At 35.9% G+C, this 23378-nt stretch overlaps 2 protein-coding genes across 5 annotated transcripts in view; one reads left to right on the top strand and one right to left on the bottom strand.

The window, feature by feature from the left end:
* The window catches only part of LOC111330598 (muscleblind-like protein 3), a 22990-nt gene extending 5713 nt beyond the window's left edge, over window positions 1-17277 (top strand). The window contains exons 3-10 of one of the 4 annotated variants that reach the window (XM_022935478.2): window positions 1802-1975; window positions 2409-2540; window positions 3322-3534; window positions 5027-5071; window positions 6053-6179; window positions 6614-6663; window positions 9706-9790; window positions 12085-17277. In XM_022935478.2, coding sequence (XP_022791213.1) covers window positions 1802-1975; window positions 2409-2540; window positions 3322-3534; window positions 5027-5071; window positions 6053-6179; window positions 6614-6663; window positions 9706-9790; window positions 12085-12224 — 966 coding nt within the window. In that variant the 3' untranslated portion in view covers window positions 12225-17277. Of the gene's footprint in view, window positions 1-1801; window positions 1976-2408; window positions 2541-3321; window positions 3535-5026; window positions 5072-6052; window positions 6180-6613; window positions 6664-7264; window positions 9054-9705; window positions 9791-12084 lie in introns of those variants that run through there. The other 3 variants (XM_022935480.2, XM_022935479.2, XM_022935481.2) reach the window with 3 other exon arrangements.
* LOC148727372 (peroxynitrite isomerase THAP4-like) lies at window positions 16870-23378 on the bottom strand. The gene is made up of 5 exons (XM_088729121.1): window positions 23211-23378; window positions 22681-22829; window positions 21632-21741; window positions 20993-21096; window positions 16870-18957 (listed from the first exon to the last, which is right to left on the bottom strand). Exons 1-5 carry the CDS (start codon window positions 23313-23315, stop codon window positions 18838-18840), a joined length of 588 nt encoding a protein of 195 aa, XP_088585247.1. The 5' UTR covers window positions 23316-23378; the 3' UTR covers window positions 16870-18837.

Raw genomic sequence — 23378 nt, 5'->3', positions numbered from 1 at the left:
TTTTTTTCTGACAACAATGATGTCAAGTTGCCAACATTGTGAAAACTTTAACTGTATAAATTTTTTGTCAAATTCAATCTTTTGTTTAGCTCACACACAATGACTTGTCATTTAATGGTCCAGTGGACAATCTCTAGTTGACATGCATTTTTCAAATTCGAGACAAGTTTGAAGCTTTTTGTCGTGTCTAGTGACAATTTACATGTCATTGAAGAGTACTGTTAGGATAAAACACATTTTAGCAGTTGCTCTCTATTGAAAATAAGTGGCCAAAGAGAGACACCAGTTTTGCTTGTGATAATATTTGCGTCGCAAGATGTTTAAATTCTGCACTAACAATGGGTAATGAAAATTTAAAATGATTTCCTAGTACTTCTTGGTGTCTGTTCACTAATAATAAAATTTTTCAATAGATGCAGTGAATTGTAAAATAATGTTAAATTTAATGATGTCGTTAGGAAATTAGGAGGCAATTTTTAAACAGGGTGTGCACAGTCACAACAGGCTCTTGCTTAAGTTATATTGTTAAGGAAATGTTCATTTATATTGTGAGAATTTTTATTTGCATGTGTTAAGGCATGCTGTTTAATTATTGTAGTTTTAAGCCCTCTTGTGTCAGTCTAAGCAGGTTAGGTTGTCTTGTTAAGGTTAAGCCTCTCCTGTCTGGTCTGAATTTGTGAATGGGGTAACAAATATCTGAGGTACCCAACTTGACTGGAGTAAAGAGCAGGTTGTTATGTTTTCACCTGTGGGGTGGTTAATCTCAATATTTAAACTAATTCAAATTTGTCCCATTAATTCATGGGAGGGCAAAAAAAAAGAGGAAGCCAGACTGTGGGTGATATTGCACTGGGTTGACTTAATGTCCCTTGTCTAATACAAATTTAGTGATTCTTGATGTCAGTGCACATTTTTAAATTGAGTAGACTTCAAAGGCATGCAAGTTTTGATTTTTGTCCATCTGGCCTTGTTTGTGGCCTTGTTTTGTTTCTTTAACTCTTTTTACCTATTTGTAGCTTTTACCAGAGTGGTTAGCAGTAAGTTAATTACAAGATTGGGCTTGCTAAAAAAAGCTGTCAAGTGTCTTTAAGAGAGATATGCTAAGCTTCTTTAGAGCCACCCAGATTAATCTGTCTATATTGCATGTAGTAACTAACACAGACAGGCACTGTTATACATCAGTGAAAGTTCCAAGGTTAAAAGCAAATCTTTTAAATGGTCAATTGTGATTGAAAGAAAATTACGCTTTTCAACCTTTATTTGGAACAAAATGGTGTTGAGTCCCATTAAATTTTTCCATATTTATATATATGTATATATATATATATATATTTTTTTTTGATTCACACTGATTTGCAGACTACATGTCTAGACAACGTTTATACCAGATTCTTTTTTTTTTTTTTTTCAGTTTGTTAAGGTTAACCTTTTATTTTGTGTAGTAATGGGATTAGAACCCCCTATCTATGGTGGTAATCGCAAAACCTTTTTTTTGTTTTGAAACATTTCATTTGTGAACATCCTTTGATTTATCCCTTAGACAGAAGTAGTGTCATAGAAAAATTCAGGACCTGGAGATTGATGTAAAGAATTATCAACTTACACATGCATGCACTGGTCATTCTAAATTATAAGCCAAGACTATTGCAAAGATAAAGTTTAAAAGGAACAGGAAGCTAGTCATTGACACACAAGAAGAATGCTTTATGAGGCTAAAGACACTCAAACCAACCAATAATTTCTCAGGAATTTTATGCTTTGCACATTGTGTTTTGACATTTAATATTTGTTATTGTTTCAGGGGCGTTGCCATAGAGAAAAGTGCAAATATTTACATCCCCCAAAGCATATAAAAGCTCAGATGGAGAACAATGGCCGTCTTCTACAACAACAGCAACAGCAACAACAGCAGATAGCTATTCAGCAGCAAGCCTTTGCTCCAATTGCTCAACAGATGCTGACAAATCCCTCATTTGTAAGATACTTTCTAGATAAATAAAGTTATTGCATGGAAAGAATAAATGCAAAATTAAGTTCTTGTAATGTCAGGCAAAAGGGTTTGAAAATGATGTACCATTTTTGAGAGACAATGTATTTAAAGAGAGGTGTTCAGGAATTCTCACAAAATTGTTGAACAAGAGAAAACCAGCCCTTTGTCTGAGAAGGAAATGAGAGATAACATTCAGTACTTGAATATGTTCTTTGCAAAGATCATGTAAAAGTAATTGGAAAGAAATGTATATCTCATTCAGAATTGTAGTATTTTTTCTTGCAAGCGGTGCAGAAAATTCTTACTTTGTGGTCTGCTTAATAAGTGTCTGATTGTGTCTTGAATTCTTGTTTTCTTTGTTTTAACAGTTTGAGAAAGGGTAATTTTTAATATAACATCTGAACCCAATTCATTTCAGATATCAGCATGGCCATTAAGTGTTCCTGCATCAAATGGAACATATCTTCAACATCCTGTTGCTTTTCTGCCTGATGCATCAGCCCTGGCTCAAAGTCCCTCGAGACGACTAGACAAGTCTGACAAATTGGAGGTCAGAGACCTTAAGTTTTTCAACTATTGTATATTAACGTAGGTTAATATATTAAGACAGATATCAAGTGATATCTTAAGTCACTACATTGTTTCAACCCAGGAGAAACCATTGATCAGTAAGTCTTACCCTCATTGTGAGGGCTGCCCTGAAAAATTTTGTGCAACAGGGATTGATATTCTGACAGCTAAAGGGGAATTTGTCAAGGGTCAAGGCTGAAGTTGCAGTAGTCAAAGTCTTACAGCTGATAACATGGCAGCAAAACTTAATTTTCTTCAGTTTTTGTGAGCAAGACATATAAACCCTAACTGACTTTCATCCTCTCACTTCACTGTGATGGTGACTTCCACTCAGTTGTTAAGACAGAAAGAAATACCACTGACACCAATCCTTTTCAAGACTGCCTAGACTGCTTTACATGATCAGACTACATTACCACATTTTTGCACACAAAGACTTTATTTTATGGTTGTACATGTATGTGATTAAATGGGCCTTATCTGGCTTAAGACTCTGAAATCACTCTCAGCGTTACTAAGCAAAATAAAAACAAATACAATTGAAACACTAAGGGTATCGTGGGAAAAATAGCATTAACATGAATCATTGATAAAATGGAAAAGTACTTATAGAAATTCTCTATTTTTATAAAGCCATCACTTTCACTTTCATAGCATGATTTTTAATGGGAATGTTTACTTTCTTTTCAAGGTGTGCACAAGCCATCACTTTCACTTTCATAGCATTATTTTTTTAAACTGAATTGTATCTTCTTTTCAAGGTATGTCGAGAATATCAGAGAGGATCATGTTCAAGAGAGGAGTGCAGATTTGCACACCCTCCTCCACATGCGTCTATTGATAGTACAGATGGTATGATCACAGTTTGTATGGACTTTATGAAGGGAAGATGTCAGAGGGAAATGTGCCGATACTTTCATCCGCCAGCGCATCTTCAGGGGAGAGTCAGAGCTGCTCAACAGCAGTCAATACCGGTGAGTAGTGTGGTCTTCATTTTTAACAAAGAATTATTAAGTTTCAGTTTGGGAGGTCAGAACCTTGTACATGACAACTGGCTCAAATGTACTCATTTTTGAGTTGATTGACACATAATTTGTTTAATTTGCATGAGTGCATGGCTTTGTTTTGCATGCTTGATGAATGTGTTTCAAAATGGTGTAAGATAATCAGTGATAGTGTAACAGTAAACCATGTTCCATTCCCCAAGGATGGGATAATCTTTTGATGGCTTGAATGAGATAAATTGATAAAACTGAACACCCAAGATTTTGGCCCAATAATCAAATTTCTCAGATACACCAATGTATATAGGAAAATGATGTAACTTAATTTAAGTAACTGGCCACCATCATCAAATGAAGCAAATGTTACTTAATTGTGCCTTTAGAAAAACAAATGCGTAAGATAATTTGTGCTTTAAACTGCAAATAGCGAGACTTGTAATATTCTTGTTAGTTAAATGTGTAGTTAAACGTATAATACTGAATCCTTTGTCAAAAATTATTTACATGAATACCACCCGGCAAAAGTAAGCTTAAGCACAAGTGTGTTAAATTCTACTGCAGAAAACTCAGCCTTGCTCAATGCTAATAGAAGCCAGTGTTAGTTAAGATAACAGCTGAGCAGCTTGCATACAATTTGTATTAAGAAGATGATTGAGAACTTAGAATCGTCTGATCCAATCTGATCACCGATTGAAAACTCTATTGTTGTTATTTAGGAAGTGGTTCAACAGTACAACTTGTAGAATAGGCAAACCTGCAATGCAGAATGCATTAGGTGCACAGTACTTGACTTGCATGCATGCATGCATGCTAATGCAACTATTTGAGATGTAGGTTTAGTTATACATAGTCACATAAACTATGCATCAAGCCAGTGATTGACATCTCACAGCCAAAATCAGCAATTGTAAGGCTAGCTTAGGTGAAGAACCAACTGTTCTTTTTTTTTATTATTTGTCATCACAACATTAATGCATAGATCAAAGTAAGTGAAAATGTCTCAGACAACCAGACCTACATCATAATATTTTGAATCATTTTTATGGTGTTTCGCTTGAAGAACATGATGGAGACATTAGAAAAACACAAAAGGGGCAATTATAAAGCAAGAAAGGACAATTAGTGCTGCTTAGGTTGCAGCAGATTCAAATCAATTGATGGTGATTAATTGGAAAACTTTTGGCAGAAGATTTCATGGTGCACAGGTCATGACATAGCATTTTTAAAGTGTTAGTTTCAAGTGCTAGCCTTGGGTTGCTGTACTGTAGAGATGTTGAATCCTAACTGCTTACGCCTGTCACTGTGCATGCTTGAGGCTTGTGAAGTTTAGCAGCAATTTGCATAAATCATGACTTGCATTTTGCTTGTCTTTTTTCATGTGCCGTTGCTGAAATTGCTTACATCATGCTGCTGGCTGGCTGGCATTCCTTTTGTGCTTGCACACCGCCTTTTGCTGACTTAGCTGGAGGGTAGCCGCAAGAGGCCACATGATACATTGACTGAACTGGTACTAAATTGCCTTTTGCTTTTGTAGGTCCAAGCAGGCTATAGCTACTACACCTAGATGTAGTTTTAAGCACCTGGAATAACATCTTTCAATAGTGTTCCAAATGTCGTTTTCCAACCCTTTTTTTGTCTCCTCCCCAGCTCAGGTGTGATTTAGTTCGCTTTAGGGCTCTCCCTAATAAGGGAGCACAGTGACACTGAAGCAAGCCTTCACTGTGCACTCAAATTGGCTTCAAAGCTCTTTGTTTCAATTTCAGTTATTTTCTCGTATGAATTTACTAATCTCCATGACCCAAGCAATGTTTGAAACCAATTTCATATTTGTACTAAACCGGCCCAATAAGATAGACCTCTGCCATAAGTGCTCATAGCTTAAAGGTTGGACCTCTTATTACTCAAAAGTATTTAGAGGTTAATTGTTTGTCCATTGTAAATATTCTACCTGGGTAGTTTTTTTTTTTACTAACAACTTCCACTATGGTAAGGAAATAGGTCTTCTTGTGTATGAATATCAAAATGTCAATGGAGCATACCTGTATATAGAGTGGTTTGAGGACACAATGACCATTCTGTTGGTTAATTCCAGATGGATGGGTCGTTCAGTGACTTGCTTACAAACTGTTGTTGGTTATTGTGAAAATATTGCATTCTTGGGACATTCCTGTTCATGCAGGAGTTTATAAGCACTGTCTCTCACATTATGTAGCTTTTAAGGTCAATTTGACTTTTGATGGAGTAACAAGATGAATACTGCACTACAACTACAGGTTAAATCTGATACATCCGCCTAATAGAAAAGCAAGGATAAACAATTATCTTTGCAAGTCACTTACAGTATGTCAATTACAGGCACTGTTATGAGTCTCGTAACTGCCTCTGAGTAAAAAAAAATATTTGTTATAACAGTGTCAAAATATCCCTAATCTTTGGGTTGGGGCATGTTCAAAACTGATGAACTAACTGTGCAGTTATTTGTCCACAGACTTTTGGGGAACCATTCAAGAAACAAACTGCTCTGGAAGTACCCCTGGTCATGCCAGGGGCAGCAGCTGCTTTACCTTCCTTTAATCAACCTTTGGGGTTGCAGTTCACATCTCTTATACCAACAAGTAGGTAGAACATTTTGTTTTCAGGTATTTCTTTTAGATGGGGGAGGCACTGTTGCCAAGTGGTTAAGGTGCCAGGCTTTAAATCCAGTTTTCATGGGTTCAAGCCCTTCACCCTGCTGCTCACTAGATTTGTTCTTGGTTTTCCCCTGTTCAATGCATTGGTTGCACTTTGTATGTAGCCAACTGGTCTGTCTCCAATCAATCTGGATTTTTTTTCATTAATTTATTCACATTGATCCTGATTAGCCTTAAGCCCTGTTGGGGAAGTGGTGAATTTTCATACATATATACCTGGTATAGATACCAACATGTACATATATATATATATATATATACGTACTGAGACAGGATCTTGTTTGGTGTTTCCACTTGAAAAAGTGGCTGTCATCAAGCTAAATTTACATGTATTAAAGATATTATGTGACCATTTTCAGTGCCACTACTTACACCAGGAATTCCTTTGGTTCAAACACAAGTACCACAGGTAAATATGTTAAGTTATTCACCAAACTAGAGGTCATTTACAGAGCACTATGAGAACAAAATGATGTCAGAAAAAATGCCATTTGAAATGTTCAGTTTGTACACCTGTGATCCCAATGAAAGGGGATATTTGAAATTAGCCAGAGAAGGCATCTCCCCCTAAAACTAAAATGACAAAACAAAACAAAACAAACTAACAATCACAGAGATTTTTTGGGGTTTTCATGCATCAATCCATTGAAAGCATCAAATATTTGAGGGAGAGCTAACTTTCATTTGAGGCAACAACCCAAAAACAAATGAATGGTTCATTTTGCTCATAGCTGCTTTTAACAATATGTAGCTAGCTATTTGTATCAGTTGTGATTTAATTTCTTCTTGACTAAATTTGGTGACATTGTGGTTGTTGTATGTTTGCATGACATTCTTGAGATATTGTAATGGTGTAGACATGCATGGTTAGTTACAAGTTTTGGGCCAGTTGGCTCATAAGACTTGAACAGTTTCTTTAGAAACTACTCAAGCTTCCTTGTTTGCCAGGACTGTAGGGCTAGCGAGTCATGCTAACAATGGTGTTTCGTTTCATGTTCCTTGTTTAATAGTGGCAACAACAGGTACAGCCACAGGTGTTAGGCTATATGCCTGTGGAGTCAGCCGCGACACCACCACCTCCTCTAGCTCCTCCTCCTACTCCTCAAACATCCTACCAAATCATTGACCCTCAGCCTGTCCAGTCGATGGACGTCCAGTACTGGAACAACTACACGTTAACTTCCGCTCCCACCACACCCACCTTTGTTATGTCGCCCCATGCCATGTGATCCAGGGGCGGTTCTTTTTGTATGTACTAAGGGTGTGTGTGTGTGATTGATTGTACCGGGTGAGGGCAACAATGAAGTGATAGAACACGAATTTAAGGAATGGGAGACTGAGACATAAAAGGTTGTAAGCAGCGGCTTTGTTCTAAGCAAGAAACAAAGCTGGTTGCCATCTCAGAGAGATTTGCATGTCCAGGATGCAAGGCAATATTAAAAGACTATTCCAATCAGTCTTCAAGAAGACAAACTTTATTCAGAGGAGGAGATCAAGATAACTCTTGCGTTCTTTTCTGAAAAATGGCCATTGTAAAGGACAGCATGGAGGGAAAAATCGAATGAAACCTCAAGACTGTTGCAGTACCATTAATGATCAATAAATATATGACAACAATGTGCGTTATTGTCAGCAACAACCTTATCTAAAAATTTTTAGGTCCTTGACCAGAAATAGAGATAAGCATTTGAAAATAACAAGCAATGTTCTTCTTAGATTTTCATAATTCCAGTTTAAAAACAGTGACAGAAAGAGAGTTACATACAACCACTCCATTGTTGGTTGTATGTGAAAAACTAGCATGAAAAGACAGAGGAAATATTTTATAAAATTGAGATTGAGTTGCAGCTTCCTAAAGCTCTGTGAGTGTTTAGTGACTGGCATGAGACAAATAGAGATTGTTGCTTAACACTTTCAGGGCTTTTGGTCCCTGCGGATAGGTGAAACTTTTATTCTTTATTTGTTACTAGAGAGAAAATGTTATCTGTTACATTCATTGATTTATTTTGTACATTCTAGAGAAGTCAATCAGGGTTTTACTCATTCACATATTTGCATGTGTAATAATTTTATTTGGGAATGTTATTTACTTACCCTACTCTTACTATTTAACTTGAGAAATTGTTTTGTATGTACTTAAGAAAGATAGAACATATAAATGTATTTTGTAAAATATCAGCTGTGTTGTCAAGTCTTGGAATGCAGCAGATCTAGATGAAAAATGACAATATTTGTACTTTAAACTATCTTAATTTAGGTAAGAGGAGTCACAGTTTGTTGACTGACAGAATAAACTTTAAGTGCCTAAAGATATTATTGAGCATTACAAAGTAAATTCATTTAGCTGATGACTCTGAAAGAGATGACAATCTACTTCCATCGGAAATTTTGTTACGAACAACAGAAAATGAACTTTAACAAGAATTTAGACAGCATTTCTACAAACCGTTTTATTAACTTATTTTGCAATAGATGTGAAATGGATATTGATTTGATTTTTGTGAAATGAATGAACTAGTGGCTGAGCCATTGTGATAAAGACGAAGTTAGATTTATTAGAGTTGTTTTATCAAATATAATTTTTCATAATAGAACTTTTATTGCAAGACAATTGAGAGAAAAGACATCAACAAATATAAAACTGTTTTGGTTGGATTCTTATGTGAAAGTCTTGCAGCAAAAGTTTCATTTTCATAGCATCAAAATTACTTTTTGTAGGAAAATTGTTATTTATGTGTTTATATGTGATTGTAGAGTTGAATTGAATCATATGTTGAATTAAAGTTTGTCTATGTTGTCTGTTGGTGTTAATTATGTGTTAATATCATGATTAAACATCCATTTTGCTATGATTTTTTGTGACCCTGGCAAGTGCAACATTCTACTCGTGTCTGAAAAAGGCATGTAACATTGTGAGCAAATTTGACTTGGAATCTCATTTTGTGAACATTGTATTTAGCTACAAGTGTTTCTACTAACCTTTCCTTGTTAAAGTTTTAAAAATTTGAGATGGAAAAAGCAAGAAAAGTAAATTTAATTTTGTAGGTACGATAAGCATGTTGCACCCCTTTTGATATTACTTCATGTCTTTAACTAATTGTAAAGGTGATGTGTCTCCTAACCTTCCTGTTGCAGGAATTAGGTATCCCCTGTCAAAGCTGCAGCGTGCAAGCTTGCTGCAAAATCCTTGCTGCTTTCTCACCTTGGCTGGTTTTCCCTAGTGCTTGCCAAACTTCCGATTCTCAGCACTTTTACTATAGCCCATTTTGTGTTTTCCAATTGACTTACCCATCCACTTTTCATCAGTTATAAATTTGTGTTAGTTAAGAAGTATATCTTTATATATCTTAACTCAATTTTTTTTCTTTTTCACTACTGGCACAGTTTTGCTCCTGACTAACTGACACCAATCAATCAATCAATCTGAGACCCTTTGTTTTTCCCTTGACAGCACTCCAATGGGTTGCCAGTTTGTCGGGACTTTGTCTCTGGCCAGTGTCACAGAGAAGCCTGCCGCTATGCCCACGTTAAAGACAGTGAGCTCTCTTTCTTGTGTTAACACTTAGCTGGTTAGCCCCTTCAGCCCAAGTGATAATATTCAATTTCTCAAAGTAAAAAGGGAAAGAAATTTGAAAAAAATTTTTTTACTTCAAAATTTCTTCAGCATTTAATTTATTGGTTTCAATCTTTGTAAAATTCCCTTGTCCAAGCTGTGAGAATGAAATATTGAGCAGTGTGCAGAAGGGGCTAAGCTGTGCTTAAGACCTCTTGCCTGGCAGGCTCCCACTCTATGCTAAATGGCTAGGCTGTGCATATCAGGAAAAAGAATGCATTTATTTAGTACTTTTATTTCACTTTTGCTGGTGAGGCAGCTGCATTGGGGCAATGTTCATTGTACTAGCTGGTCTCCAGACTAAAAATTCTGGGTTAGGGTGTTGAAGGGATCATTGTTCTCTGCTTAGGCAAGATACTAAGCTTCAAGAGTTCCTCCCTCTACCAAGCCAAGGGTTTCAATTCTAGCTGGTTACGTGCAGTTTGCTGCTGTTCATGAGACTCCATACTGCTGTCTGTTAGGCATGCCAGCTGGCTTTCGCGTTTGGGGTTTCACTTTGTGCATTCAGTGGGAAACATATGGCTCAGTGGATAGTACACTTAAATTTTTTTTGAGCTTTTGACAGTGACTAACATTTGACAACTTAAGTTAGTCACCATTCCAGACAAAAGGGTCATAACTCAACATAATGAGTCTAGCCAGAGCGGAAACCCCTGTTGCCAACAACAGCTTTTTTTCAGGATTATCAGTTACCTGCAAGTTCAGACTTAATAATCAACTGCATGTCATCCCTGGGTTCAAATAATTTACTCTACAAGTCAGTGCTCTCCCCCTACCCTCCTCCTATATGTAACCATCCTTGAACAAATATCAGCTCAGTTGCTTCCTTGTAAATCAAGATTAGATATATACTCCATCTCTCTTTGCAATATATGTCCAAAGTTACTTTCATCCATGGATTTTATTGAGAGTTAGGGGAAAACAGGAGAATAACTCTTCCCCAGGCCACTGATGTGAGATTCCTGGGTTATTACTACAGATAACCCAATCTTCTTCTAAATTGTTTTCCTTATTCTCTTCTTTACCTCATCTCTTGAAATCTATTTTCTTTCGGAATTTCCAGTAACTTTCCTTTTGTCCATGCCTTAAGATAATAGGCTTGCATACAAGCTAAGTTTCTGCATCACAGTAGTTTGTACACTTTCCACAGCATCAGCCAATTAGGAGCATTATTTTTAGTACCTACTTCACTCTCCATCATGATCACCACCACCATTCTAGGATTTTGTCTGGTTTCCCTGACTCTTGGGAGGTCATGAAAACATGCTTTACCCTCTGATACCCAAGAGTGACAAGCATCTAATTTTCACTTACAATATCTGAGGCAGATCAGGGGTGGTTCGGTTGAACCCCTAGATTTTCCCTCAGAACGCTGGAAATCATGTCTCCAAAGACCTAATTTTCAACATCTCAGACCCCTCCGGAGGGGGACAATTCTCCAAACCCCCCTTGACTAAATCCTGGATCCGCCCCAGAATATCACTCCTCAATCACACATCAACATCACAATAATAATGGAAATATCATTTCCAACTAAAGAAGCCCTTGATTATTGAAAAAATTCTGCTTGTCAGCAGCTTAGAAAATGTATAGAGAACAGTTACTGATATTAAGGTGAGAGGGGTTAAAAGTGTCTTGACTGGAAGGGGCTTTGACCCAAACCCCTAATCCATTACTCATTGTGTCTTAACCGTAACAACTAAGGTATTCCATCTAGCTTTTGTAAAATTACAATTAGTTGTGTCAGGGTTTTTATATCTGCCAGTACTGTAATTCTTACAATCAGTAAAAAAAAACAACATCAAAATATAATTTCTGCTTTTGTGCCACAATTAATATTCATATATCCATGTGAAAATGATTGGAAACTTGAATTGAAACCAGTAATTATATTTCAATGTTTGGTTTCATAAAGACAGGCGTGTAGCTCCTTTAAGCTAGTAAACCCAAGCTTACAAACTTTTCTTGGAATATTTTTTTCTTAGAATATATATATATACCTTCCCTGGCCACACTAAACTTACGAGGGATGGAAGAGGCTTACAAGCCAAAAATGACTTACCACACCCCTGGAAGACACTCCTGTATTAATGTTGGCATGCAGAGATTATAGGCAAGGGGTGGAATATATTGGGATTATGAAATAACTGGATTTTCCCTTTATTTGTACTGCATTTGACATCTTTCCCTCTGATTTGTATCTTTCATCGTTCACAGAAAATGTAGAAGTTGTGGATGGCAAGGTAACTGTGTGCCGTGATGCAGTAAAAGGAAAATGCATGCGACCCAACTGCAAGTATTACCACCCCGAGGTTGGGTCCTCTGGTGTTGCCTCGTCAACAAAGTCAACAAGATAGGACCAGCTGGATAGGCACCTCCAGTCCAAGGATGTTAGGATGGAGGTGAAATTTGGATGAGAGCCATTTTATTTTTGGTAACAGAAGAATGTCTCTACTGGTTATTACCAAAAAATTCTTAAATTCAGGGGAGGTCCCCCAAAGTAACCTTTTGATTCACTTTTGAGCGCCATTGCTAAGCAAGCATTGCACATAATTACATGACTTGGATTCCAGGTTTGCATATAATGCTGTGCCTGTAGAGATGCTAGAATAATAACTAAAATTGCTTATCAAAAACATGATAATGCTGAAAGCTTGCACTAGGCACTAGGCCAAAAACAGTAGAGGGAGGGTAAAAATTGCATAATGTAATGGTTGCCAGAGCTTGTGTTCGGCACCTTGGGTGTCAGATGTTTGTCATGTATAAAACAGTTAGAGTGGCCTCAGTGTGAGTAGCCAAGCTGCTACAATGAGCCATTACAATGGTAAAATGATTCTGAATGGTTTCATGACTTACAAAAGAAAAAAAAACCTCTGGTTTCTAGGAAGCCTGGGTGGTAAGGGCACCTAAGCACATGGGTGAACAGCAAAGCTAGGTTACCTGTGCAGCTGGGGACCCTTATGGCTAAACAGCTAGCAAGGCCAGGTTACCTTAGCAGGCAGGGCTACCTGTGCCACTGGAATCCCAATAACAGAAGGCTATTGGTGCAGCTGTTAACTAATGGGCAAGTAGGCCAAATAATTGCCACATTTATGACCAGCAACCTGTAGCTTGAATAGTACATTGAAAGTTAAAGAGAATAAGTTGTGCCATAATCTAGCCTAAAACAAAAAATACAAGTTGGTCAAGTATTACAGGTTGTGGTTGACTTAATTGTTCCTTGCCCAAATGCTCATGATGGTGCACTAGCTGGTAAATGCAATTACCTCTGTGATTATATGAGTTTTTGCTGGCATGCAGATGTTTGTTATTTCCTTATCAGTTTGAATTTGCAGAGGAAATAAAAAATATCTGGCTGTTAGCTATTAATGTATGTTTGTTATTCAATTTGGTTTTCACTCTTCAAGGAAGACCTTCAGAACTCAAGGCAACTGGCACACAATTTCACATAGAGTTTGCTTATTATAGTTATTTGGTTATATCAACTAAGTTGATAATTTAAATTGGCCACCGTAGAGTTAAAAAGCTGATGTTTTGAGTAAATAATAGCCTTTTGTCTGAGCAATGATGAAGGGCTAACACTCGAAACGTCAGCGTTTTAACTCTTTACTGTGGCCAATTTACGTTATCTGTACTAAGTTGAAACAACCAAATTACCTTGTTACCCCCACTGATGCAGTACCACAGTTTCTTTAGAAACTTACCCCCTTATTCATTTGCTTCTTATACTCAGGCATAAAAAGTTCATTGTGTGAGCTTTCAAATTTACAAGTGCAACTTTTGTAATCATTTTCTTGATCAGAAGGCATAGAAATTTATCATTCTTTCCTTTACCAACTGATATTTTTCTGACCTTGATTTTTTTATTCCCTCAGTGCAAAATTAAAGATGACAGTTGCATTACTATTCATGCTTTTGCGTGTAATGCAAATTGCACAAATTAGATCGAATTGCACTTCCATGTATTTTTTTTTTTTAATTATAATTAATGTTTTCATTTAAGAATTATTATTGTTTTAGGACCATTCAAAATTGTATTTAAGTGCCATGATGGACAAGAAACACACCAACAAAAGTATATAGACTGAATGAAAGACATCAGATGAGTTTAAAGAGTACTTTTTTAATATAGAAAGAGGAACAGAAACTGGTTTTCTGATTTTTTTAAAAAACAAAATGTTATTCTTTTGAATGGAAAGGTCTTTAAATACAAACAAAAGAGAGTTATCCAGAAAGCTGCTTTAGAACTGAAAAGTTTGTATCAATATATCATGAATCCACTCATTTGATAAAAGGTGTTCTTGAATGAACTTGACATCATTTCAGAACAGTCATTGCACTGGACAAGGGTTTAGAATTATCCTACAAAGAATTCTTTTGTAGATCTGAGTAGTTTAAAGTTATCGTGAAATTTTTCTTTCACCAAGGGAAAAAGGAAAGCATGTTCACAGTGTGGTAATACTGAAAAATGCTTCAATTAATTTGAAGTGCCATCCTCTATGTACCAGAAGAAATTACTTTCTTTTAGCACAATTAAAGCTAAACTAGGTACCTTTAAAACTCACTTCATTTTAAGTGTTAGGATTATTCTTTTACCAAACTGGAACCAGGAAGCAATGTTTCTGCAAATATCCTCAACTGTTTCCACCACCAATATGTGCAATGATCTTATTCTTTGTAGTAAAAATATCCTTGTTCATTTTCATGCCAAGGCATAAAGAATTGGACAACAACTTGTTTTTATTACTAGCTGCATTCAAAGTTTGTACTATAGAACTCACTTCAGCTGGACTGTTTTTTCTGTCTTTTCATTTCCATCTTCTGTATAGTGATTATGTATACATAAGCATGCATGAAAGCCACTAAGAGAGAAATTAGTCTCTTCTACTTAATCCTTAATTCCCAGAATCCATCAGGGTTATAACTAGCAAATGCCTTGTATTGATTTTGGCCTCTTTTTTGGCACCAGTATCACTCGGTAATGAAAAAGTGAACTTCTAATTTGTCCAAGATTGACTTGTCTGAAGAAAAATGCCACGGAAAATGCTTCAAAGAGCATTTGTGAGCCTCTAGATTTCAAAATTTTCTAGGGGGCATGCCAGACCCGAAACTTGCTTCATCTTGTTATGAAGTCTGGCTATGGCCCTGTTCATACATTATTCTGCCAACAGGTAATGAGAATACTCAAACTTATCAAGTATTTCATCCTTCTTGCTGCCATACATTTCTTTGTAAGCTTGTTATGGCAATGTAGTGTTGATATATCACAGACACATTAGCACACTTCAGCAGATACTGCTAAGTTTGTTAATTCACACAACATGTTTACTGGATATTGTAGCACTTGATGGTGTTTGGAGAAGCTTCATGTTAATTTCGATCTTCATGGAAATTTGGATCTTAATCAAATGATACTTGCTTGATATTAAACCAAATCCTCAGAAATGAATCGAAAAGGAATTATGCATGACAGCCACTGTAAGAGAGGAGATTTGACACACATTCAGATCTACTTTCAAAATGTTAACCATATAACTCTCAGAACTGATAAACATGTGACTTCTCTCTGCAATATCCATACATTATCCAACAAATAGGTAATGAGAATACTCATGCTTATTAGGTAGTTGTTACCTTGATGCAACACCAAATTCCTGTTTCTAATTTGCCAGGATATGTGTATCAGCTAAAGGGGGAATTATCAACCAGATCTTGGGAATTAAAGAGTTAAGTGGTGGAACTTTTAGAATTCATAAAGATGATTTAACAATTATTCGCCGAAGATGAGGTGAATATCATCGAATAATCCCCGAGACGAAGTTGAGGGGATTATTTGACAATATTCACCGAACCTGAAGCGAATAATTTTTTTAGTATAATTTCAGAGCTGAACGACAGAGAAATTTCAATAATAATAATATTTTAGTAACATTCATTAACATTTTATTTTAACATTTTATATAAACCGCATGTAGCGGTTTATATAGCGTCATATAAGGAACTGCTAGACCAACCAGATTGCTGGAAACTCTTTGCTCAGCTCTGAAATTATACTAAATTGCAAATATTCTTTAAGGCTAGTAAGCCATGGAAAATGTTAAAGAAAAGGGGAATACGAAGAGAATTTATTTTTGTATCTGTGCTTATATAGAGTATAGCAGCAAAGCTTCTATGCGGTGCCTGATATTGCTGGCAATAGTTTAATGCTTTAATCCATTTTAATATTAAATATTACTAAACTATCACTGTATCATTATAATTGTTATTGTAAAGTGTATTCATGATATTGAGAGTCCCAGAGGTGTAAAAGTACAGTGCATGCCAAAAATGTAAGAAGATTAAAGTAACATATTAATATTTTATTATATTTATTTAAAGTTCAAATTTTGTTCCACTTATTTTACAATTTGATAGTTTTATTGGTTTAGATTTGGTAAGGAAATATGATTTGGGCACAATAAATATATCAAGTAAGGTTAGTGTGGTCCCACTTTAAAGGTTAAAGGAGAAAAATTTAAGATTAGAAGATGTAAATGAATTTTAGAAAGTTTAAAAAAGATGATTTCCTTATAATCTCATGGTTGAGAAACAACTGGCTTGCTGGGAATCTGACACACCTTTAATTCTCTCCTTCATCAGAGGCTGGTCTATTTCATCCTCCAATTGTTGTAATCTCTGCAAATTCCCTTAATTTTTAGAAACCTCAATTTCCATTTGGTATTTGCCAGCCTTTGTAAACTCTCCTGTCCCACATGCATGTTAATGTTACTAGAAAAAACTCCTGCTCATTGTCTTTTTTTGATGATTATTAGTTATCATGTAGTTCAAATCAACCTGAGAAGATTAATAATGGTTGTGTTAAAAGACTAAGCACTATTGGATCTTAATCAATAACAGATCAAGAGCATGCTATTATGTAGCTGCACAAGAACTGGTTAATTACAAGGGGTGGCAAAATAGTGACATCTAAGGCTTAAGAGAAGTTACAACCTTTGTTTTATAAACTGTAAAACCTAGACAAGGCAGTTTTGGTGGTAAAACATCATCCTTTTATGGTCAATGAGTAAAAATTTCAGGAGATCTAAATTTTTTCAAGGTACCATTTGCTACCCCTTGTAAACTTGCTGGATTATTCTCAAGAGAAGCTGCATATGAGCAAAGAATAAGGGTGCTCTTTAATCTTAGCCCTTCAAGAAAATAATTCTATTAAAGAGAATGATTATTGTTGTGTAAAAGTCAGAGGTTTGTAAAATTATTATAAATTATTATTTCTTTTAAAAGGCAGCACCGGATTTTACAGACTTTCTTTCATCCTTATTTATATGTTAAGGTAAATATACATGCCCTGGAGGCTGTATGAGAATCATGTTGTGTTTCTTGGGACAAATAAATTTTTTTTCATCATCTTGAGATTCTGTGCTAGTCTATTTTGTACAGCATTGTATAAGATACATTAATAATCCTTGTTGCTACCCACCTCCTAGCTTGGTTATAGACTTATCCTTTCCTTCATTAGGAAAGTTATGGGAAAAGGGTGGTTGGGAGAAAGAAAAAAAAATGCACACAGAGCTTACTGTACAAAAAAAAACAGGACACACCTAAGTGGATTGAGTCTTACAGGATATGTGACCTGTACATGTGGGTTCTTTTTTCTGGTTGCTTTAGATTTGACTACAATATTTGTACCTCATGGATTGGACTCCTAGCATTTTTCAGCTCTCCCTGACAGTTAACTGATACTTATTTATACACTTGGGAGAAGAGAAGCACTATGAGACTAAGTGATTCACCCAAAAATATAACAGTGACCTGATCAGAGCTTAAACTCTTAACTTTTTTGTTCAGTTCTATGCACAAACCACGGTGCCTTGGCATCAAAACGGAAGGATTCCAGCCTGTGTAGGGAGAAATTGTGTGATGAGCCTAAGATCATCTGTGGACAAGGCTCTATTTCTAAAGTATAACCCTGAAAAGATTTTATCCATGGACTTTTCCACCCCATTTTGCAAGAAAGGTTGGCTAAATATTGTGAACCTTCAGATTTTCCTGCATTGCCTCTTTTAACTGTTTGTGTTTATGGTTTATGAGGGTTATAATGACCTTATGGTATGAAAAAGTAGTGCTAGTGTGGGAAAATAAACAGAAAAACACATTTTCATGATGGTGTGTAGCTAAAACTAGGAGCAATTTGTTGTTAAACTTTTTGAACAGTGAATCAATTTGAGTGTAAAATTGTACAAACTGTGACAAGCAGTGACTTTTTACACTCTTTCAGCACCAACTACAAAATAATATAGCTGATGAAAATATAGTTTTCCTTTAAAACCATCTATTCATTTGACAACAAATAAAATAACTACGAAATTGTAGTCCTCTACCTTGGGATTTCGACATTATTTACAATAATTTGTTATTAGTAACAAACTTGAATTAAAGATTAAAACATTTTGAGAACTATATCATTCTTTAATGCATTTAATTCTGTGCCCTCTCTACTTACTTTGGGCTTGTGATTTCAATTCACTTACTGAAACCTACTCCACATACACCACAAAAACCAATCAGAGGGCAGGATTTAAAATGTACATTATATTTCCAACATTTATAAAAATCAACTGATTAAATAAGCCACCTAGACTGGACATTTATGGTGGTTGCTTATTGGCGGTTCAACTGTATGTGCAACAGAGTATCACCAGTAAATTTATCTACGAAGGAAAGAGCACAGAGTGTGAATTATAGGGCATTGAAAAAAAGTGTCTCAATTGGTCCTTTGTCTAGGTGGTGCAGGTTTTTACAGATTAATTATAAGAAATTTGTCCTTACTTGCCTCGTGTCTAATACATCGACTACAATCTGGGAGACCTAAATATACATTTTTTCTAACACTTCTTTGCATGTGTGGTTTTGTAGTTCTCTAAGAACTTATCTAAGCTAGTTCATAAGTGTAAGACTTAATTTCTCTAGTCATTAGTTGGTGACCTTCTTGTAAGTGATGTGCAGATGGTTTTGGTGTTCTGTGTTGGTTGTTTCCATGAAACACTCCATTTCCAGAGTATCTGGATCCTTTAACCTGAATATCCTTTCCACCTGGAAGCAATGAAATAATCCGATATAATTTATCAGGTTTACGACAATCATTATGAATTCTAAAATCCTTCAGACCATTAAAAAAATTCATTAGGCGAAATTACTACAACTATGCTGGTGCATGCTGGAGGTATATAGAAGTAATATACCTCCATACAATTCTTGTGATGTTACTTTGAAGAATTTTGAATTGGATCAACTAATAATCACTTGAACTACTATTTCTTTACAACTAATAATCCACTAGTTGATATATATATATCTTATTAACCAAGCGCGAGGGCTGTACTGGGAGAATATCGGCCCGAGGTCTTGACAGTATGGACCAAACGCAGTGAGGTCTGTAAAAAAAAGACCGAGGGCCGATATGTTCTTCCAGTATGGTCGCGAACAAGCTTGGTTAATAAGAAATTTCTTATACGACTGAACTACAAAAGGGACACAAGTGCGGTATCATTCGGGACCATTCAGGACAGTGCCCGGTCCAATACTTAGAGAATATTGACCAGCAATAGAGCATTTGGATTGGTTGATTTTAGTTATTGGCCCTCTGACTGCCGGAGTCGTGTAATAATTTCCTTTATTACATCCATTTTGAAATCACTGGTGGTCCCTGTAATCTGATTGGCTCTACTTGGTGCAATTTATTCACGAATTGCACCATTTTCTTGCTCTAAATCACATCATTTTACGCTTGACTAAGTTTTTGACACATGACATCAAAGTCTTTCTGTTTTGCATACAAAATAAAATGTAAAAGCGTTTCCGGTTCTGCTTTTTATTTAAAAACCGGCTCAGTACTGCATCAATAAAATATTTGAATTGACCAAGTCCTGTATTTGGGCAATTTCAAAATGGATGTAAGAAAGTGGTAATTGAACCTCGTGTCATGCAATTTTGGTCTGAAATCATACTTGTGTTTTCAAATCAAACTGGTCCAGCGTGCTCAATCGATTTTGAAATCACTCATATGATTTCAGCCCAAATAATATACATGAAAAAATTTCTCAGTTCTGATTGGTTAAGATCAATGCAGTTTTCAGTTAATTCAGTGCAGAAGAGAGTTAATTCAGTGCAGAAGAGGGTTAATTCAGTGCAAAGAAAGAAACAAACCAGACATTCTGATCGGTCAGAATGATTGGTCAATGTCAAGGTCAATGTCAAGGTCAATGTCACTTGCAGGGTTTGAATAAATTCTTTTTGCACTTAATACGCGCACTTTTCTTCTGCATAGTTATGAGAAGCTACCTCGTATTTTTTCGTGTATATTATTAATACATAATCACGATTTTCTCGTGCAATTTGGAATAGATAAGCACTTGTAAATTTTTTCAAAGATCACAAATTACACTCCCCCTACAGCCTCATGCAATTTTGTTAGTCTTTGAAAAAATTTACTTGTGCTTATTTATTCCAAATTGCACTCGAAATCATGTGATTACCTATACAAATTGCACTTCACTCAGTTCAATTACCATTATTTATTCTCCTTACTTATCTGTTTCATATTGTATTGATATCGTAAGGAGAAACTTTGTCTTGGTCACTCATGACTGTTAAAGGGTTGATGTTCATTCTTCAATGGGTCCATACTTTCTTGTTTCTTTACTTAACATGTTACCACACAAATGCCAATTATTGTTAATCAGTTTGTGATCACTTGTTTTGACCTGCCTGGTTGTCATGATTGCCACATACAGCCTGCTAAAAACAACTGTAATTCTACCTTTAAATGTCTGTTCTGACTTAGAAATAAATTCAATGACTCTTCTTTTAAAAACAGCAGATCAAAAATAATTTTTTTTTGGCAAATTCCTGAACTAACTTTTCAAGGATTTGAGCTTGTTGCATTGTCCTTTTAAGCAACAAATATGAAATCATGATGTTTTAATTCACCATATGAAGTGTTATTGAAAAATAATTTGAAATAGTTTTCAGCTTCCTTCACACTTGCATTTGAGAAAGTAAAAAACATTTTAGCCTTCAAGTTATCACCAACAGTAAGTTTTAGACATTTTAATTTGATTTATTTTACCTTCTGAACTTTTGGGTCGGCACCAAAACTTGCTCTTCCAACTGAGTGAGAGACAAGATGAATCTCATGCCCCTTAACCTCGCCTTCCTCGACCTCAGCCAGACCTGTAAATGAAAAATCAGTTGCGACATAGACAGTCTTTCTCCCAACATCTTACCATACCACACCCTTTCTGTGTGGTCTTAACCCTCTCCACCCTTATGTTAGGGTACGTGTTCTCTGCACTCAACTGTCCACTATACATTTCCAAGGGTACTAACATGGAGAGTTTTTTTTCAACATTCAAAAGCTCCTTAGGCTGGTGATCCTTTGATTTTTTCTCATGATTGCAATGTTTATTAAGGCTTAAGGAAACTTTACTTTGATGTTATTTCTGAGAATTAGGTTTTGTGACAACGATAGGGCAGTTACAACAGTGAAAGTGAGAATGACCAAGTGTAGTGGGGTTGGGCAAATTATCATCTCCTCCTGACCCTCCCACCCTCAAATGTTTGTTTTCTCCAGCCATCATCAGTTTTACCAAATGCAACATGGTCCCCAGTTATCACAACTTGATCAGATTATTGAGCAGTTGCATGTAAAAAAAAAAAAAAGGGAAGTATCTGCTATACAAGTTAAATTTTACATAGTTTTACATACCTATATTCTGTGCTATGATGAAGGCCAATGATGATGTTTCTGGTTTTATTTTGAGAAATCCAACTTCCTGGTGCATCGGAACTCCTTTTTCCAGATGCCATGTTCTAGAGCTTAAAAATGTATCATTGGAAACATCTTAATGTCACCATTGGAGAAAGGCACAGAGTGAATCTTGATCTCATGTTTAATTCAATCTTTGTTCTAAAATAATAATATATCTAAAAGTGATTTCTATTGAAAATTTAATTATTCATCAAGAGGCTGAGGCATTCCTCTCCAAACACCTGTCTTAGTTTTGTTCTTGTTGACTTTATATTAAAAGATCACACCATAATTATTACGATCAATTGTCATAGGAGCATAAGGTTTAAGGGGTCACCAGGAGGGGTCCCTATTGATATCAGCTATGACTAACAAACCTTCCCCCATGTGTCAGTCAAAAAAAGACAGAAGTGTTTATTAATATGGAACATTGGTTAACAAGCCACAAAATTGGAGCCAAGAAAAATCAGAAAAATAATTTTAAAAAAAATAGCTTTTGCAGGGCAAGACAATTATTCTCAGATCAACTTTGTTACAATACTGATGTGAGTTATTGATCAAAATATAACAATCCAGCTGGTCTCATTTGCTCTTCTCTATTGAGAATGGGAACAACTGGTGAACACTCTTGACAGAGGTGGAGAGAAATAGGGAGGGATGGGTGGGTGAAAACTGTCATGAGAAGCTGTAGAAAGGTAAAGTGCAAATGAGACCAGATGAATTGGTCAAATGCAGTCACTACTGCCACAAAACTTATCCACCGTATGCAATTGAGAAAGGATAGTGAATGCACATTGGATCCTCTAGACATTCGTTCTTGTGAAAGTGGAGTGGAAAGGTCTCCTCTTGAAAAGCAGCAACCGGATTTTCCAGAATTAAAACAGTTTTACTGTATGAAATGTACAGTGCACCCTGTAGATATGTTACATTTGTTGTTCTAAAGCAGTTTTTATTAGTATTTTGACTGTAAAATGCGTATTTTACAAAATTTTGACCATTGTTCTTACTTGTAAGAGAGCATCGGCTGTTCCACGTGATCAAAGATGATCTCTTCACCGTACATGAAAGGAGAGATCGTTGGATAGACGCCACAGCCTTCACCTTCCCACTTTCCAATAAGCCAAGAAACCTTGTTCAGTGCACCGTGCAAGACTGGCTACAAAAAAAAAATTGCCACGTAATATAAGTCTAATACAGTAAGAGAAATGTCGATTACAGCATAGGACCGCTTAACCAAACATGTATATTTTGTTTGACCAACGTTTTGTTTTCATCTTTTTTGTCCGTATCTTTTGATAACAAGAAACACCAGTAGCAAAAAAGTAATTTATGTTAGATTTCCATAATAATAAAAATAATTTAAAAAATAAATACTTGATCGCTCAAAAACGTTTTTGAAAGTTCTTTCGTGGAGAAACATAGGAAACAAATCTCAGCTACCTGACAGCTAAACAATTGGTTCTCACGATTTCTACAATAGCGACGCCTCAGTTTTAAAAGAGAATACAAAACAAACTAGATAAAGTATAAAGCTCACCTTTCCTGAATTATCTGAACTCATCGTTCTTCTGGACAGTAATTTGAGGACAGGGGACGTGCGACCGACACAAGTTCGTGGAAAACTTCTGCACGCTGTATGCATAAGAAGCACTCCTCCTCGACTTTTGTCAGCGAGCGAATGCCTGTATTTCACCACTGGTGGGAA

Source organism: Stylophora pistillata, chromosome 7, assembly GCF_964205215.1.
Source record: "Stylophora pistillata chromosome 7, jaStyPist1.2, whole genome shotgun sequence".
NCBI lineage: Eukaryota > Metazoa > Cnidaria > Anthozoa > Scleractinia > Pocilloporidae > Stylophora > Stylophora pistillata.
The sequence above is the reverse complement of the archived record's forward strand: the minus strand, read 5'-3'. Positions and strand labels throughout refer to the sequence as shown.

Bases quoted from the DNA above. Each gene is read 5' to 3' on its own strand.
- LOC148727372 (XM_088729121.1), bottom strand. From the start codon at position 23,315: ATGCATACAGCGTGCAGAAGTTTTCCACGAACTTGTGTCGGTCGCACG. The intron at 21,742-22,680 runs GTAAGAACAATG...TACATTTTTAAG, and splicing joins CAGCCGATGCTCTCTTACAA to CTCTAGAACATGGCATCTGG. The intron at 18,958-20,992 runs GTAAAATAAATC...CATTGCTTCCAG, and splicing joins CCGACCCAAAAGTTCAGAAG to GTGGAAAGGATATTCAGGTT.